General features: G+C 34.7%; 2 protein-coding genes and 1 pseudogene across 4 annotated transcripts; all 3 read left to right on the plus strand.

The window, feature by feature from the left end:
- The first annotated feature begins 2,769 nt into the window (after nucleotides 1-2,769).
- On the plus strand, nucleotides 2,770-7,282 carry LOC100805956 (uncharacterized). 2 transcript variants are annotated; one of them, XM_014774579.3, is made up of 5 exons: nucleotides 2,770-3,375; nucleotides 3,475-3,741; nucleotides 4,759-4,910; nucleotides 5,104-5,209; nucleotides 5,313-6,181. In XM_014774579.3, the coding sequence occupies exons 1-5, from the start codon at nucleotides 3,184-3,186 to the stop codon at nucleotides 5,433-5,435; spliced, it is 840 nt and encodes a 279-aa protein (XP_014630065.1). In that variant the 5' UTR covers nucleotides 2,770-3,183; the 3' UTR covers nucleotides 5,436-6,181. The 2 variants fall into 2 exon arrangements, with proteins under 2 accessions (XP_014630065.1, XP_014630066.1); XM_014774580.3 differs by lacking the exon at nucleotides 5,313-6,181 and adding an exon at nucleotides 6,869-7,282 and having other exon boundaries at nucleotides 2,771-3,375.
- A 1,394-nt stretch (nucleotides 7,283-8,676) lies between these two features.
- LOC100806480 (28 kDa ribonucleoprotein, chloroplastic) lies at nucleotides 8,677-11,021 on the plus strand. Of its 2 annotated transcripts, none has more exons than XM_003522731.5 (5): nucleotides 8,677-9,079; nucleotides 9,167-9,265; nucleotides 9,652-9,936; nucleotides 10,402-10,648; nucleotides 10,738-11,021. In XM_003522731.5, exons 1-4 carry the CDS (start codon nucleotides 8,777-8,779, stop codon nucleotides 10,606-10,608), a joined length of 894 nt encoding a protein of 297 aa, XP_003522779.1. In that variant the 5' UTR covers nucleotides 8,677-8,776; the 3' UTR covers nucleotides 10,609-10,648; nucleotides 10,738-11,021. The 2 variants fall into 2 exon arrangements, with proteins under 2 accessions (XP_003522779.1, XP_006578310.1); XM_006578247.3 differs by having other exon boundaries at nucleotides 8,701-9,079; nucleotides 10,722-11,021.
- Nucleotides 11,022-16,003: 4,982 nt separating this feature from the next.
- Nucleotides 16,004-17,497, plus strand: LOC100817522 (probable isoaspartyl peptidase/L-asparaginase 3; annotated as a pseudogene).
- The last annotated feature ends 2,535 nt before the right edge of the window (nucleotides 17,498-20,032 follow it).

The following is a 20,032-nucleotide window of genomic DNA, read 5'->3' on the forward strand; positions in this document are numbered from 1 at the left end:
AAAATCCCTAGTCGAAGTTGGCTAAATCATAGTCCTGACCAATGTCGGACAAAAAACTCTACCCAACATCGGCTATAAAATAGCTCTGGGTTATGTTGGCTAAAAAATAGCTCTGATCGATGTCGATTGAAAAAATTCTAGTCGATGTCGACTGTAAGAACCTAGTCGATGTCGACTAAAGTTAGTCATACCCAATGTCGGTCAAAAATACCTAGCCAATGTTAGTAGAAAAAACTCTAGCCAACATCAATCAAAAAATCTAGCTAATGTGGTTAAGAAATAACTCTGGCTGATGTCAACCAGAAAACCCTAGTCGATGTCAGCAAAAGAAATCCTAACTGACGTTGACTAAGAAAATCTAGTTTACAAGCCAAAACACCCTAGCTAACATCGGCTGAAAAATAACCCTAGCCGATATTGGCTAAAAATAGCTTTGGCTGATGTTGGCCGAAAACCTAGTTGACGTCGACTGAAAAACCCTAGCAGGTGTATACTCAAAAGTTAGCCATGATCGATGTCAGTAGAAAAAATCTAGCCAACGTCAGCCAAAAAAATTATTGGTTAACATCAACTGAAAAAACCTGGATGACAACGGCCAAAAAAATCTTTGCCCAACGTCAGCAAAAAATTCCCATGACTGACGTTAGTGAAAAAATAACCCTAACCAACATCATAAAAAAATCTTAGCCGATATCGGCAAAAAATAGCTTTGGTTGACATCATACAAAAAAAATTTGACTGAAAAAATATCGGCCAACGTCAGTGAAAAATAACTTATGTTGATGTCGGTCATAAAAACTTTGGTCACCCGTAGTTGCGAGTGTTGAGCGAGAAAGAGTCGCGAGCAAGAACGTGAGTTAGAGTGAGCATTTTTTAAAAAAAAAAATGAAATTCTATATTTTTTGAGAGAATTTGAAATCTCATTGTTTTAGTCAATCAAAATGATTTATAAAAATACCAAAAATTAAATCTCCTTTCAAATATTCTATCCAAACAAGCTATTTTATTATGAATCATTTTAAATTCCTTGAAAAAATGAATTCCCTATTGAATTACTCCATCCAAACACACTCTTAGATTTTGAAAAAGAGAACATCCGTCCAGGGAATTAGTACGAAATCCCCAAACTTTGATTTTTTGCTCCTATCTTTCTAGTGAAATGACACAAAAAAATTCTTTTCGGATCAGAAAGTTCTACAAAGATTCATAACATAATATAATATGCCAGGGGAAACAAAGATTACTTTCCGTTTTATCAGTGGAAGCAAACGCCAAATAAGAGGATGTTTTGTTGAGATTAAATAGGGATGAAAGAATTTTTTTTTAAAAAAAAAATTGTGTGGGTTTTATATCTTTATTTTTATTTTAATTTAAATATTTTTTCTCTTTCATTTTTTCACTTTTCTCCCATCAAACAACTCCTAGAGAAGATTGTTTATATTTTTGCTTGTTTGGTGTGAAGAAGAGTGTTAAAAATATATTTTTTAACATTTTCTTTCAAACACATTGTGTAAAAATATATTTTTGCATTCGTACAGATAAAGTTGATCTGTAAGTGTAAATTAATTCGTAACGTTGATACGGATGAAGTTCATCCATCTAATTCATATGGATGAAGTTCATCCGTATGGTTTATACAGAAGAACCTTACGGATGAAGTTCATTCGTATGGTTTATACGAATGAAGTTCATCCGTATGGTTTATACGAATGAAGTTCATTCGTATAAACCATACAGATGAAGTTGATCCGTATGCTTTATATGGATGAACTTCATACTTACGGATCAACTTAATTCGTATGTTGAAATCTGTTTACGGATCACCACTCAGCCAACAAAAGCGTACCTGGTGTACCTTCGACGAAAACGAACCAACAACCGCAACAATCACTGACCGATAACACTTTCACCTCCATTGAAGCGTCACCTCTCTCAACAATGGAAAACCAACACGAAAGGGAGAAAGGGAAGCACAAAACAATAAACGCGTAACAAAAAACAACAGAAAAAGCAACTTAAAAAGGAAGAAGAAGCCAAAGGCATTTTGGGCATTAACAAAAATGTTGGGTGCACAAACAATAATGCTGGTGCACCTATCATGTCCCTGATAGTAAAAATGAATGAGCCTTATTTTCTATGGAATTTTACCTTACAAAATACCTTCGACGAAACACGTTTGTTGTCATTGTGGTCAATACTGAAAACTTGTTTTTGTTATGTTAGAAAGTGTAAATTTACTATATGTAACAAAAACAAGTTTCTGTTAACTATTGTGAAATCATACATGAAATAAAAAAAACCTTTTACTATTCCAATTTTTTCATTAAAAATTATCAAAATATTATTTTGGAATTTAGTTATGGGAAAATGATATATTCTTTCAAAAAATAAAAAAAACATGAAAGATTGCAAAGGAAAAAAAAAAGAATGTAAAAAGAAAGAACCCTAGAATAATTAGGATGTTGATGTCACTAGGTAGAAGAAGTTGAACCCATTGGGCTTCTTGTGTACTGTCCAATATGGGAGAGTGGGGTGAGAAGATACTTTAAAAAAATTTGGAAATGCATATGGTCATATGGATCGGTAATATGTAATCATACATATTATTAACATTAATGATTTCTTATGGATGGTAGATTTGTATCTTTATTAGCACGGATCTAAGTTGGAGAAAAAAATTAATCTTCGTCATTTCATCGTAACATTAACCATAATGATAATCACGAACTATCAATGAATCACTATAATAATATACTTCGATCAAATCAATCACAACAAGAAATAAGGAACTCAATCACTACTCACCAAAATGAATGATGTACGAAGAAAACAATAAATAAACAAAGAAAAAAAGAAGAAGTTAACATAATTAATTTTGGAATTTTAATAAAAGTGTTCCGGTATAGGAAGAAAAAAAAATAATTCACCTCGCAACAAATAAAAAATAAATAAAAAAAAGCACCTTATGCGCGTCCCAACGGCTAGCCCATTCAATTTCAATAGAGAAGACACAGAAAGAATCAGAATCAGGAAAGATTGGATTTTCATTTTCCAACCCAAAAAAAAACAGGCTTCCAATACCTCCAAAGCGTTTGCAATTCGTCGTTCTCTTCAAAAGTTTTCAATTGAAACACTGATTTTGAATTCTTGGTTTGAGTTAGTTCTTAGAAAGAATTGCAGGCAATGAATCTCCCTCGAGACGTGGACGACTACTTCAAACAAACCCTCGACGATACATTAGGGATTCCCGTATCGTCGCGAACCCTAGAATCCAAGCTTCAAGCTTCCCAAGAGTCGCAATGGCGCCTCCGCGAACACCTCCTTTCCCTTTTCCCCCAATTGAAGCGGAAAGACCAACTCATCGACCGCTTCAAGGTTTCGCGCCTCTTCAAGATCTTTCTCTCACAATTTTTATTTTTAATTTTGGAAGTTGATGTTGAAATTTTCGGTTATGGTTTTTTTTTTTCGGAGCAGTATGAAGCGGGAATGAACGCGCGAGCTCTGAAGAAGTTCGTTGAGGAGAATCAGAGACTGGCGACGGATTGTGAGAAATTGTTGGCTCGCTGCCATCAGTTGGAGAATGATCGCGCCCTGTATGATAAAGACAGAGAAGCGTTGATGGAGTTTGGGAACGACGCTGACGAACGGGCACGGGAGGCTCAAACCCGAGTTCTTGATTTGGAACGGGATTTGCTCTTTATGGGGAATGAATTGAACAAATATAAGAATCAGCATCAATTGGTAAAACCATATTTTTTCCCCTTTTTGATTTTTGTTAGTGTTTTCCCACCCTTTTTAACAATTAAAATATATGTCTTGGCTTCTAACATAATTGGTGGATTGTAAATTGTAATGTGTGCAAAATATTGCAATGCTAGCTAAGGGAGCGTGAAGGGGTTTGTAAAGGCTTCATTTTTATCCAGTTTATTATTTGTGAGAGTAAAGACTAAAGAGGTTTGGTGGATTAGTTGGAGTTTAATTTTCTGATGTTAATGTAAACTTGAAAATTTTAGAGTCTTCTCTTTTTTATTTTTTGGGGAGTAGATTAATTACTGATGATATCTTCGAAAGGGCTGTTAGGAAGGACTTTGGAATTAATTCACTCTCCATAAGTTGGAGTTGCTGGTGTGATGTTATGTGTTTTTACTTCAAAAATCAGTAGCTGCAGTGGCATTAGGATGAAATGAGTTTCATCCCAGTTTAATTTTTGTTTGCATTGGTATAACCTTAGAAATTGAGATTATTTGGTTTGCTTTCTTTTTATAACGATAAGTGATATGCTAGCAACATGCTCTCTAAAATGCTCCTTGAAACATACTCTCTATTGATGTTTGTAATTTATTGGAAATCACAAATTTAGGTGGATCACACACTACTTATTTTATGAGCTTCACTCATGATTATGTGGCTTCCAATAACTAAAAATAGTATTGGGAAGAGTGTGTTAGAAAATGTGTTACCAACACTCCTTATAATGATAATGCATTATGATGCTGTTAACTCATGAATCATATGATTGACTTTCGTCTGCTGTTAAATTGACAACTTTTATATTAATGAAGTTCTACTGCTCGTGACTAATCTTCCTTTTCACCTATCTATATTAATGAATTCTTATATTATTAAATGATGTTCTTTTTTCTAAATTCCACTTTTCCCCCTTTTTTTTCTATTACTCATGAAACGGTAATAGCTTTTGCAAGTTCTTGTTCCTTTGGTTGTCAATGTTGATCCCAGATATTTGCTTTCTCCATGAAGGTGAATCCTTCTGTGTGCACTCCTGGGGAAAATATTTTACTTGATTCTGTTTTAGCAACTCTTACTAGTAAAGATGATGATTCTACATATGCATTTTTGCAAGTAAACAGTGAGAATGAGGCCTGTAAACAGTTTCTGAGTATGTGGAACTGGTGAGCCTGCAACCTCGCCTCATTATCTTCTCTTGATTTGTTCTTTTTCCCTTAACTCTCTAGCATTGTTCATTTGGCCAACTTTAACTGTTGTAGTTTTTATAACCATCAGAGTCAATTTCTGTTCATATTGCCATTTCAGTTTTTGTCAATTCATTTTTGTAAGCCTGATTTTTTATTTTGGATTTGGTAGCATAAACCCATCAACTCGGAGTGTTTTGTCCCTTGTTGCTAAAATCAAGTCACTTGAGAAGGATAAGGAGCATCTAAGAACTAACCTTCACAAAGCTGAGGAGGAGGTAAACTTTGATTGGTCCCCAGGATTTTGGACCATTTCATTTGTTTTGGGTGATGATTTGATTGTTGATTAATATCTAACTTAACTTGGCATGGCATGCCTAGGTCAAATTACTGTTTGATGAAAACAATGTATTGGAAAAGGAGAACAAAAGGTTATTGAGGATATACAAGAAAAGAAACCATCCCGATTCTGGGGGGAGCATACCAACAGCTAGGGGTGGGTAAGGGGGCCGACCCGCTCTGCGTAAGGCCTTGCCCGCATAAGTCCGCATTGGTAGCAAACCAGACCAATCTGTCCCGCTTCTTACACGGACCAAATAAATTGGTCCGCCCCCGTCCCACGGATCCCGCGGGTCAAACGGGCCGGTCCGTAGGTCTAGTTTTAAAAGAATTTCAATTTTAATAAAAATACAATACAATCAAATTAAGTTCAATATAGATATAAATAAAATCTCAATAATTAGTCAATTACATCAATAAAATAAATAATGTCTTAACAAAAGAAAATCCAAACAATAGATCTAAAATATGAAATTTAAACATCTCCAACAACAAATGATTCCATATTTGAAGTAGCTTGAACCTTCTTCGTCTCCACATTTAAGAGTACAACAACAATGAATCAGTCCAACAAAAATAGGATAAAAACAAATTCTAGAGAGAGAAGAGATGTACTTTGCGTGGTGGCGCAATGGTGGGTCGAGGATGCGCCGCTATGGTGTGTCGCGTGACTGCGTGAGTGTGAGTCGTGTTTTGTTTTCTCGTAAGGGAAAGAGTCATATGATCGTGCATGTGCGTGACTGCGTGGTGGAGAAAAATCGCGAGGAGAAAAAGTGTTATTAGCCTGCTACAATGATAATTGCTATGTGAGCTATTTTTTTAAATAAAAATATATTAAAATATCTTTAAAAATATTTATTTAAAAATTATTTTTAGCTTAAATGATAAAAATTGATATTTTTATTATTTATGTATTGCAGATATGAAAAAGATAGATTAAAAGAAATAAAGTTTGAAAAAATATAAAAAATGAAGATTTTTAGCATGTTATCACTTATCTTTTTTATCTTAATCTTTTTATTTCTGTTATCTTTTATTTTTTTATCTTATCCTTTTTATCCTTATCATCTTTTAATTTAAATATTTTATTTTTATCTTTAAATCTTTATCTTATCTAATATATTTCTTTATCTGTTATCTTAAAAGAAAAATTTAAAGTGAAAAAGAGAAAATCAAACCTAATATAATTGGGTCAGGGTCACACAAATCAAACTTAATGCGGACTGCGGGTAACCCGCGGATCCCGCGGGCCAAACCCGCATAGTTCGCGGGTTAAGTGGGGGCAGATCCAAAAATATGACATAATCATGGATCGTTTAAAAAAATTGGTCCGTAATCCGTGGGTCTCACGGGCCAGTCCATGAACCTGGGTTCATTTACCCACCCCTACCAACAGCCCATCAGCCAAGGCAAGTTATTTAGGATTTATAAAAGAAAATCAAGTGATGTATTCTTGCAGCATATGTGCATGCTAGTGTTGCATTGCCGGTTCAAATTCATTTTGTTTTTGTTGATTATGATATAATTATATACCTGTCTTCTGCGCTTCATCTCTACTTGAACGTCTGCATATATTTATATTTATTTGGCTTTTGCAGTCAAACAAGAGAAAGTCTAGTCCCAGAACAAGTAGCCCAAAGCAGAGGAAGATTGATTTTGACGATCACGAGGTAGCAAGACAACCATGATCACCCTTAAGACATAACTCCCCAGACTGTAGAATGCATAAGAAGTAACGTGACAAACTAACAGTGTGTAGATGAGTTTAGACGTTTGAAGCTGTCAAACATCCCTTCAGCTCAATGATACTCATGGTTTGGGTTCATCGTACGCTAAAACAAACTCACATTAAGGGACGATGAGTTTAGATCATACAGAAAGTTGTTTCCGATTTATAGATGAATTTACTAACCACAATATTCGTATTTGTTGCTCCTAAAAATCACTATTGATCACTCTTTGCTTGCATGGGGTAACTCTTTACTTTTAGTATTTAAATTTGATTATAAACACTAACAGTGATTTGATTTACAACCCAATTAGGGTAGGCCTACTAATGAAAGATAATTTCCACGAGATTTTGTGTTCAGATTTTATTGTCGCTATTGAATGTATTTTTCATTATTATGTTAACAATTGCAAAAACCAATATAACTCAGTTCAAATTCAATCAATCATTTTCAGGTAATCTATTTTTCCGTAACTATTTTTTTTTTTGAATCATAACAATTTGCTATTTTATAATTTTTAAATAAAGTGTAATTTGTAAATATATTCTTAAAATAAGTGCAAATGCTAGAGAGAAGATAAGAGGCTTAATGCATGGTGGGGTATTTAGTGGGAGTATTCAGGGATTAGTATTTTCTTTCATAAGTAATTTTTTAAAGATATTATCCCGCGTTAAACATGGATATCTCTTTCAGCGAAGATTTTAATTAAATTTATTATATTGTGAGAAGTTACTTATTTCATTAGATCGAATTCTTAATTTGATTTGGATTTGATTTAGAGAAAAATAAAATACAAACCGATCAAAATTTGATGGTTTGAGTTGTTTTTTTTAAATTAATTCTAGCAAATCAATTTCATCATGATTAATATAGTTCAACTTCATTAACAGGTTAAGTTGAAAAAACAAGTCATTAATTCTCAGTTTTATTTTTGTATATTATTTTTTTTGAATTGTTATGTTATAAACACAAAGTATCTATTCACTTTGTTGATAACTTAATTTAGTAAAATTTTCTTTCAAAATATGTTTTTTTTCTCATCTGTCATAAATTGAATCTGCCCCTTAAATATTAGAATTCAACTCTATTCAAACTAACAATGTGTTGGTACCCATATAAATTTTAAAAAGTCAATAATTTTAGACAACAATTAATAATGTGTTTGGTTGAACGTTCGCATCTTACGTTTTTAAGTCAATTTTCCTAGTCAAAGCAAAAACTCATCTGAGTCTTTGTAACTTCTCATATTCACACCAATTATGCATGTCTTGTAGTTCAAATGCGGGACCGAAGACTAGCTAAACTAAGTTCAAGTATTAGTATTATTTTAAATTAGAATATAATTTTTCCATTGTTATAATTTTACATATTTCATTAATTTCTTTATCTATGATAAGAAAAAAATTTGGATAATAAGTATAAACAAAGACACTTAATAATACTACATTAAATAGCCAAAAAAACAAAATAAATACAAGAAAACGTAAAAAAAAAAAAATCGAACACTAAAGTCTAAAAAGTATATAAAATGAAAGACAAAATTTTGATCTTCTAATTAATTTGGATTGAATTAAAAAGAAGAAGAAGATAAGTTAAAAACTAATGGAGTGTAATTAATTTTTTTGAATTTAAAATAAAATGGATTAATTAAGTTTGAATTTCTAGTCTAAACAGGCAAACAAATAGAGCAAAGTGTGTCGATTCAAGGATATTTTGTTCCTTATCCATTCTAAAGTTCTGAGTGCTATTTGCTTATTGCATTGCCATTGCCAAGTAATGGCGCTACTACGTCTTGTTTGCTTAACTTCAACAAATCAGTTATCAACTCAATCCACCTCTTTCTCTTTTCTTCGCAAAACACCCCATTCTCAATCCATCCATATCGATCCCTCTTCCTTTCACTTTCCACGCCTATCCCTTATCACAACCACTCTCACACACGCCCAACAAGCCAACCCTGTTGTCGCCGAAGAAGAATTTTCTCGCACCAGGTTACTCGCTCAGAACGTGCCCTGGACAAGCACCCCCGAAGATATTCGCTCTTTGTTCGAAAAACATGGAAAAGTCCTCCAAGTCGAGGTTTGTTTTTTCCCTCTCTTCTTTTCGGTTCTGTTTATTTAAGGTTTTTGTTTTCTGACTTGGATTTGTAAATTGTGTCTGTTATAGCTTTCTATGTATAAGAAAAACAGAAACCGGGGTTTGGCCTTTGTCGAAATGGGTTCCCCAGAAGAAGCACTTGAAGCTCTCAATAATCTCGAATCGTATGTAAGCCTAAAACACCACACTCACACTCTTTTACCGCTTTTATTATTTGTCTATGAATTTGTATGGTATTGTCACATTAGTTCCTGAATTGAAGGAAATTAAAAAACAAAGTCCCGAAAAGTATAAATCGACAATCACATTAGTCCAAAATTCAAAAAAATGTGCGACTAAAGGGATAGTATTAACATATATTTGAAGACTAAAATGATATTTAGTTGTTAATTTAGGGACTTATTTAACATTTTCTTAGTTTCACGGATTAATGTGACAACGCCTACCACTTTTCGGTTTAAAGTAACTGTTTCCTCTTATTTATAAAGTACATGTTTTGATGACAATATATGATGTGCTTCTGTTTTTTTTTTCTTTCTTTGAATGGTGCTTAGGAGTTTGAGGGTCGTGTAATCAAAGTCAATTATGCTCGGCCGAAAAAGGAGAAAACGCCGCCCCCTGTGAAACCAAAGGTGGTGACGTTTAACTTGTTTGTTGCCAACTTGTCCTATGAAGCGAGCGCCAAAGATCTCAAGGAGTTTTTTGATTCTGGAACTGGTAAAGTTGTGTCTGCTGAGGTTGTGTATCGTGATAATCCTAGAAGGCCGTCTGGTTATGGATTTGTGTCCTACAAGTCCAAGAAAGAAGCTGAGGCTGCTCTTGCTGAGTTCCAAGGAAAGGTAACTTGGGGGTTCTTATTTGTTTGAATTTGGATTTGAATTATTGAGTTTGGGTAATGTCATTCTCACAAATTTTATCTGCAATGTCTTAGGCCTTGTTTATTTACTGTTTTCAAAAATAGTTTTCTGTTTTCTCAACTTTGTTTGTCCCATACCCTAAGCACATTTGAAAGCGTTTTTCTTCCAAGTAAATTTTTTGTTTCCTTAAAGTCTGTCCCTCAAACAGTTGAAGAAAACAGGAGACGATGAGAAAACATCTCTCTCAGTTATTTCTGTTTTTTTTTAACACTTGATTTGGAAACAATTTTCAAAACTTAATAGATTTTGAATGAGAAATTAATTGTTGAGTAGTGTGGAATTATTCTAGAAAACAGTTTTTAAAACATTAAAATGAGAAGGGAATCAAACAAGCCTTTAATGTTTGTTTTTAGTCTGAGTGATATGGGGAAAATTGTTCTTCTACAGATTTTTATGGGAAGGCCAATCAGGGTGGATCGGGGTCGGCGATTTGTTCAACAACCTGGGGACGGGAGTGCAAAGTCTGAAGATACACCTTCTGATTTGAGTGTGAATGGGGCAGAAGCTCAACAACCTGCAGAGGGCAGTGCAAAGTCTGAAGATACTCCTTCTGAGTTGAGCGTGAATGGGGAAGAAGCTGACAAAGTTGATTGATATCAGTTTTTCCCTGATGCATATCAATATTATTTATGTTGTATGTCCTTGCTTCAGACATTCTGAATGTTTGCTCATTTTTGCTTACAATCCAAAGTCTTTGATTGGTTTAGATTATGTGTTTTACAGGTGGTTTTCACCTTTATTTACCAGAGGCTCGTGAGATACAAGGAGTTGATAGGTGTAAGCCCAAGCACTTCCGTGATTCAAGAATCCATTTATCTTGATTGCATAATTTGACAATTGTTGGCAAGCTACTATATCTTAAGAAAGCGAGAAATATATGTATATCAGTGGTGATGTTGTTTGCATCTTTGTTGGTTAGTGCCTAGTGGTTACTTCACAAGAACATGTGTATGCCATTCAATATTTTTTTTCTTTAACTTTAATAAATATATTGAGTAGTTTAAGGATATTGGTTCCAAATCTACCAAAAGGAAACAAAATTAAACCACTCAGAGGAATTGAAGCTTGACCATAAAATGCATGTAGTATAACAATACAAACCATTTATTTAAATTAATAATACTTGAAGCTTGTTTTGTGCATTCTTTCAGAGTAGCCCTAAGACAGTTATTTGGTTTGGTTTGGTTTTTTTTGACTTTGATACTATCGCTTTAAGACAAAAAGACTTGTCCTATAATCTATGAATGTGGCTTGAAGGTTGGGTTGAAATATGCATTAACTCCTAACATTAATATTTAAGCGGGATTGTTTGTTCATAGCAGAGAGTTAGATTCTTGCTTTTACTGAGTTCACTATATGTGTCAACAAAAGGGGATTGTTTACAATGCATGTAAATCTCTGTTGTATTATCTACTAAATACTGCAATGTCATAAGAATCATGAATTATGATTTGTGTGATTTCATTTCATTTTGAGAATGCGTTCAAAATCATTTATGGTGCTGAATTGCACCTTGAATAATCTCGATTGCTAGAATCACACCTTGGATTGTCCTTGTTGCACTGTTAATTGTTTTAGTTACTTGCTGTCATTTTTTGTTTTTTGGATTTTTTAGGGACTATGCAGCTGGATTGTTTTGTCATTTTTTTTGTCTTTGTGAGCTCTATGACTTGAATCTTGGTCTATTTTGAAGCTGATGCTTCACTTTGTAATGCTATACATAATTAGTCGTTTGGCTTTAAAATGCCAATATTTAGACTAGATGTCTTTTTATGTTTCTTTATCTTAAGATACTTCTTATGGTCATTTGACTCTTTTCAATTATTGATCATGGATGTTATGATTTACAATATAGTTTGCTTCACATTTACAAAATATTCGATTGATTTGATAACCATAGTAAGGAGTATTTTTTTTTTCTTGACGAGGTTTTAGGATTTTAGTTTACTAAGCTAAATAGCATCACGATATGACAACTGTTTGAAACTTTCAGGAAATATTCGTTGCTGACAATTTTTTTAATGAACAGTATTGGAAGCAATTGCATATTTTACCTTTCTTATTTGTCCTGCCTTCTCTCAGTTGTAAAGTGGTTACGTATGCTCTTAAAATAGTGATGTTGCGACCACTTCCCTTAGTATTCATTTAGGTTATGATTTGAGATTTACATAGTATTTTTTATGTTTTAATGATCAACTTTACAAAGGTAAGACGCTAAAGGCATCGGACATCTCTTCCTTTCCTTCTTAACTAGTCGTTTGAGATTGCTGATTGTTGGACAGGTCTTTTTGTTGTTACTATGGCCAACTCCAAAGCATTTACATGTTTTCAACTTTGATTATATACTTTTAACCTTACAAATGATAATGTTACGCCCAAGTATTACACTGGGCTTAATGAAGAGCAAATAGAGCAATTTTATTATTTGAATATTGAAAAATTGACATTAGATGTAACATTACATGTTATTTTTATTTTTTTGTCTACACAATTAAAAATATACCGTAAAATTGAGGAAATATTTGTTGTTCTAATTTTTTGTGCAAAGAACATTTTCATTTTAACAGGTACCGAAGTTAAAATGTTTTTGCCGATAACTTGTTTTTTCTCCTGTCACGGAAAGAACGTAGCCTATGACACGAGAGATGTTTCTCGTAGTTTCTTACGAAGGTTACTTGAAGCATAAATGCTCCTCAGCAGTACTGTTCAGCACAAAACACCAACGCATGATTGCTATCTTAAATAAATATTAATTGATAAATGAAACATATATAAAATGCTAATATGTACCAGAAGGATTTTGTCAAAATTGCCCTAACGTGGTGACATTTTTAGCCCCAGTCATTTTTTTTGGGTTTTACTTTTATCAGCTTTTATCTCATGCAGCATGCTATTCTACATATTGTGAGGAAATTTAGCATATTATATCAATGCCGTGTTGATTCTAATTACTTCCAAGATTTGATAAATTGAGTAGGTTTTTATTTCATGTCAAATTTCAAGATGGTTCTATACTACATAACTATTGTTTCCTTTACTGATAAAGTTCAGCTCAATAGCTGGAAAGTGGAAACCCTTTAACGGTTATGATTGTTCCCTTGACATTAACTAAAAGGCTGATGCTAGGTGCACCCAGTATTATTGTTGGTGCATCCAGCATTATTTAAAAATGTCAAAATTGCTCCTGCACTTTTTTCTCATCTTAAAAGCTATTTTTTTTAACTGCCCTAGCCATTTTTGCGCAGTGCTTCACCGTATTTTCTTCGTTTTCTTGAGATCGGTTAGCTTCGGTGAAGGTGAAGGTGCCAGTGTTCATTGTTGCGGTGGTTGGTTCGTCGGGGACGGCATACGAGGTACGCATTTGTGCTAGGTGTGCGCGAGGGCGATCCGTAAATCATACGGATTAAGTTGATCCGTAAGGTTGATACAGATCAAGTTGATCCCTATGTTGATATTAAGCATACGAATCAACTTGATCCGTAAAAGGCTTACGGATCAACTTGATCCGTAAAAGGCTTATGGATCAACTTGATCCGTAAGGCTATACTAGTCTCCTCCATCACTGAATGGGTCTCCCTGTGCCACCTCTCCATAAACGAGAATATAAGTCCCCGATCGCCAGTGTCTACTGAACACGCGATTAAAGGACTTAGTCCTGTGCCAACAACTAGCCCCTCAATTGCAGGGACATGCCTACCTAATTTTTGCACCTTCCTCCCATGGGAGGATAAATTCAATTCAGGTCGTTCCTGAATTGAAGTATAAAGGAACATACAATTTATTAACATAATATTTTAAAGGAACACAAATTTCAATAATAACACATACTTAACAAATAACTTAAATAGAAAATTATAAATACCTCTTCGGTCCATACGCTAGCTGCAACATGCTTAGCATACTCAATAAGCACTGATGGGTCATTCGGTCCACCTGAAAATCCCTCAGGCTCATCTGCACCAGCCTATGCTCCAGTGTCTACACCAGGTGCATGTACGTTTGCACCAGCGTTTGCACCAGCATCTGCAGCTACCATAGGCTCATCGGCAACTACCACAAGGTCATCCTCGGCAACACGGACAGCTCCCGGTTGCCTGCATGCCGATGCGGTAGGCCTTCGCCGTTGGGGAGCATCATCAGAATCATGACAATCCTCACTCCCCAGAGCTCTGCCAATAACCCTACCTAAGGCACAACCTAAACCTCTAGTCCTAACCATGATTTGCAAATGTCTACCACAAATTCCATCACTAAACCACACAAATTCATCACAATATTAACTTGTTCAGTTTCTTCGCCTACATTTGTCATAATGCTATATTTCTTTATTTATTATTTTAAAAAATGTGAAACGCCATGTTTGGTATTTGGTATCTTAAAAGTTCACCTTAAGGTTGAATTGAAGTGCTCTCGATTTGGCAATTCAGTTTATTGGTCAACATTAGATGTAAGGGATGGGAAGAATTCTTGAAAGTAGTAGCATTTTTCAACTACTCAACTCACTCGAAACATGGTAGAGGGATATTGGTTCTTGAAAGATGATGTGTCACTTCAAGTTTGTGATGTTTAAGTGTGATTGGTTTGAGGGTGAAGAAGACAAATATGGGCTTATTTGTGTTTACTTCAACAAATAATGTTTTACCCAAATGATCCTTTTCTGTTGGCTTCTCAAGTCCACCAATGTTTTTATGTCCAACATCCTTCTGAAGCAAATATACATTATGTTTTCAAGACAATTCCAAGAGATTTATTTAATATGGGTTAATGAATAAGAACAATCAATTAGTAGAGAAGTAAATGCTTTTAACAACGATCATGAATTGAACTGGTCTAGGAAAGATATGCTTGTAACAATAACTTAGAAACTACCTCAAGATTTCGAGAAAACTGTTTCTGAACATGATTTTGATTTTGATGAAACTTTGCTTCAATTCATGGACTAAGGAGGAGTAACTTTGTGTATATTTCCTATCAGGATTGTTGGGCTATTGTTTGGGTTTGTTGTCTTTGAGATGGAAAAATAAGTTTAGATATGTTTTGTTTTGTAGCTTTTAATTGTCTAAGGTGAGAGGATCCACCACCTTCAAAGCTAGAGCTAAACTGCTAAAAATTTTACTTATCATTAATTTTAATCTTATATAGTATTAGTATCTTAGTCCACATGACAAAACTTAAACCTTGGAAGGAACTTTGGATTTCCAAAGGGAGTCATCAGGATTTGTTTTTATTTGAAGATTGGTAGTAACATGGAAGCATTTTTTACATTAATACACATCGAAAGAATGAGGGATGCTGACGGGCCTATGGAAGTTAACTAAAGTCTGCGAGAGAAATAAGAATGAGGTTAATGCCATAATTGGGAAGGAGAATTCTGTTAGTTCATATCAGTAAACTCCTTTTTAACCACATTAGGAGATAAATGCAAGGGTAAGACTGTGTACAATGACCCTATCTCATACCTTGCCATAACAAGGAGCCTTCGGGCACTTGGGTATCTTAAAACTAATACAAACTATTAAAAGTGGTTCAGGTAGACTACAACTAATACAAACTAAACAAATTTCAAACCAATATGAACATGTTCATGTTCAAACAGTACAAAACAAACCAAACAATGCCAATAGTCAAATGTAGCACAATCAAATTTCAAACGAATATCAACATCAAAAAATTACGGCATAATATGAAACTTATTTCATTATTCATTCAAATTCTACTTCAGCCTAAAACCCTCAAAACTAACCCTAAACCCTAACAAAATTCACATTTCATCAATATAAACCTGTTTTTCATTTTTTTAAAATTAAAATAGGATCATACGGATCAACTTGATCCGTACGGCTCTTACGGATCAACTTGATCCGTAGGCTTGTTGCGGATAAACTTGATCCATAGGCTTGATCATTTCATACTTCAATCCAATTCTTCAGTTGGGTTGCTCTCTATTCATTCCATTTCAGAGGCCTTCAAGAACAGTGCTAGAACCTCCATGGTTGCAAAGCCCTTCAACATTATCTTCTTCCTCCTCCCTTTACTCTCTTTGGTACCCAACACACTCCTCTCTCTCTCTCTCTCAACTCATTTTTCCCTCCCCCCCTCCCTAATCAGAATATAAAATGAACAATTTTGAATTTCCCAACACTCAAAATTCAGCAACTTTTGGGTTAAAGTCTGAATCTTTTCCACTTTAGGCAAGTTTCGATGTGATACGTGTTGTTTGTTTGTGATCAGGTGGTGGTGGGGCATGGAATTGTGGAATCAGAATAGTACCCATTGGTTGTGAGCACGTGGCCCTTTATCGAGGCTGTTAGGGCTGCATGGAGGGCTGTTGATGCTGGCTCTTCAGCTGTGGATTTTGTGGTTGAAGGATGCTCTGCTTGTGAGGAACTCATATGTGATGGGATAGGTTGGAACATAACAAGGATTTTTCAATATCAATATTTCAACTTAATTTTTTCTTTTATTTAATGGAACCTATAAATTGTGTGTGTGAACTTGTCTCTCCATATTGTGATTTTTAAGTATTTGGTAATTGATTTTGATAAAGGCCCATTTTGGATAACTCAATAAATACTTATAAGAGTAAAAAAAAATAAGATTACAAATTGAATTAAACTACTATAAGTTAAAATCAATTTATATCCTTAGACTTTTTACATAATCTCTCTCATCTAACTTTCTTAAAGATGAGAGGTGTGTGTGTGTGTGTGTGTGTGTGTGTGTGTGTGTGTGTGTGTGTGTGTGTGTGTGTGTGTGTGTGTGTGTGTGTGTGTGTGTGTGTGTGTGTGTGTGTGTGTGTGTGTGTGTGTGTGTGTGTGTGTGTGTGTGTGTGTGTGTGTGTGTGTGTGTGTGTGTGTGTGTGTGTGTGTGTAAAATTTATGTTCTAGTTTGACTTGTTTTGTTGTGGTTTATTAACAACTTATCTGGAAGATAGGCATTGGCAATAAAGCTTGGTAGGAAGAGGAGAGTTGTGAAAATTTCTCTTTATTTTACCCCTATAAGAATGAATCAGACAAACTTTTGATGTTGTTTTTGTTCTTTCTATGCATAGTTCTTAACTATCCTAATTCCTAAGATTTGGTCTTTTTGGGGTTTTTTGTTCATGATAAGTACACTTATGGATGCCTTTTGGATATCCTACTCTAAACAGTTGGTCCAGGTGGAAGTCCAGATGAGAATGGAGAAACTACAATTGATGCTTTGATAATGGATGGGGTAACTACCAATCACCATGCTCTACATCTGCTGATTATTTTGTGCCTTGCTTTATACTTTTTCATGCATTGGCATGATTTTTGGTCCTATCTTCTGCTAAGCAGATGCATAGGTGACAATGGAAGTAGGAGCTGTTGCAACCATGAGATATGTAAAGAATGGAATTAAAGCTGCCAGGTTAGTGATGTAACATACTGAACACACTTTGCTGGTAGGAGAGAAAGCATCAGAATTTGCTATTTCAAGTACGGATCAAGTACGAGCTTGAGTTCTTGTGGATCAAGTACGAATCAAGTTGATCCGTAAGCTAGTTACGGATCAACTTGGTCTGCAACTAGCTTACGAATCAACTTGGTCCGTATTAAGCTTCAACCTATGCGGATCATCTATCACTACTGCGGATCATCTACAACCTATGTGGATCATCTACATTCTACCCTATCACTAATGCGGATCAGATCAATGCATACGTGGATCAAGTAATAGCCACACAACACCACCAACAATGGAAACACAGACGACAGGGAGGGAGTGGCTTACCTCGACAATGTCGCGAGCTGAAGAAGAAAAAGACGAACACACCACGGGACGTGCCGCAAGCACAACCAACGGAGATAAGGAACAACGGCGCACGGGGTCACCAAGGACGTTGTGACTGAAGAAGCTGAAGAAGAAGGGAGCTACTGAAGACGAAGCGAAGAGGAAGCTGAAGAAGAAGGTGACGCGTGAAAAAAAGGAGGTTGGGTGGACAAAAGCTTTTTAAAAAATGCCAGGGTTATTTTTGTCTTTTCCATTAAAGTGTTGGGTGCACCAGCAATAATGCTGGGTGCACCTAGCATCAACATAACTAAAAGCACAAGTAGTTTCGGCATAGAGTAGGGGACCCAACCCAACAACCCCAATCTCTACAGCTTTATTTGGATTTTCTTCCTGCACCTAGCATATTTCTTCTACACCCAACATAATTTTAAAAATTTCAACCTTACCCATGTTTACTACTTCTTCTTCGTTCCTTCTTTCTTTCTTCTACACCATTCAATTGCAGTTTTTTTTGGTTGAGTTCCTCCCTTCATGTTGTGGTTGGTTTGGTCGAGGTGTATTGCCATGGTGGTTCGTTCATAATTCGCATTGAGTTTGTGGTTGTCGTCGTGATGGGTGTTACGGTGCAACGGCGGAGGATGTTAGTTTTTTTCATCTACAACTTCGATCTATGCCATACGAATTGGCAATCCCTAAAGTTCATACATATTACCAATTTGTAAGAACCAATTTGTATGGGCCATACAAATTTCTTATCCGTATAGGTTCAATACACAAAAGAAAAAAAAACACATAGGGTGATAGCAGGACTCACGGCAAAAATAGTGGGACGATAGCAGACACCAATGAGGAGCACACACGGATTGATGAAGATCAAGCATGGATTGAAGAGAAGATGAGAGAATTTGAGAGGAGAAATCCTGTAAGCATGAATGAATGGTGTAGACGGATTCCCAAGCCGTATTTCACATTTTAAGTGTGAATGAATGAGGGACAAAATTAGTTTTTCACTCTATATGCTAGGTGTAAAAGAAATTGTGCATGGGACAGGAAGAAAATTCCAACTTTATTTTACGTAATAGGCTCGTCACAAAGAGGTAAGCCTGTCAAAGGAGCCCATGAGATCAGTCTTCAAACTTTCAAGTGTCACTAATATACTAAATTAGTTCCTAAAATTATGATTTGAGTATAAGTCACTTTAATTCATGAAATTTAAAAATGACATTTTAGTTTTTGAAATTATTAAGTGTTAATATATTTTTTTATTTACCATGATATTTATACAACAATATTTACCTCTAGAAGTAATGATTAATTTTCATCGGACTATGAGTATACTTAAGGTGAATATTCATTTTTCAATATGGTCTATTCCATACACATGATCAAAATTTGAATCTTGAACAACTTGATTAAGAGATACAAGTCTTGTGTCGACCGTTGTGGATAAGTGTTAATCATTTAATTCTTATTTATATAATTCAAAAATACAAATAACCATTACTTAATCATTTCAAAGATTAAAATATTTTTATAATTTTAAGGATTAAATTAACCTTTTTAAGAGAAAGGATTAAGTTAACCGATTATCATGATTCTAGTTTCTAGAGACTAATTTAATATGTTACTCAAATTTAATAATCACCATATTTGGTTAGATGTTGGAACCAAGATTTCAGATGTCACATTCTTTTCCAAACCTCATTTTTTGTCGCCACAAAGAAACCCTTCTCTCCGTTGCCACGTTCTCCATATTTTTTTCCTGCCGATTTGAACTTTATAACTTGCCTCCAAAGCAATCTCAACAAACGAAACTAATATATTTTTGAAGCTTCCATTGCATGACTAGAAGTTTTGGTGAAAATTTGGCAGCAAAAATTACACAAATTTTTTGTAAATTGCCCCGTTTAGTTTAGCCAAAATTTGTTTTGAGATGTAAAATTATATCCCTATATTCAAATATAAACTACTCACCTGGTTGAGAATTCTTTTAAATATCGTATTTATGGGAAAACAGCCTCAATATCAAATTAATCTCATTCTTGAAGGGGTTGATTTTATTTTATTTTTATTGAGAATTTAGATGTGAATTACGTCGTGGGATTATTAATTATACCTTTTCTCTTAAATGTTTCAATCCCCTGAAAAGTAGAAGCTTTACTTACACATGTCCAATAAAGTATATTGTCTTCGTTCCTTAAGAATGGCCATACAGAACAACGCAATGATATCCTCCTTACCAACATTGATGTGTAAGTCTTTA

The sequence above is a fragment of the Glycine max genome, chromosome 4 (genome assembly GCF_000004515.6).
Source record: "Glycine max cultivar Williams 82 chromosome 4, Glycine_max_v4.0, whole genome shotgun sequence".
NCBI classification, from domain to species: Eukaryota; Viridiplantae; Streptophyta; class Magnoliopsida; order Fabales; family Fabaceae; genus Glycine; species Glycine max.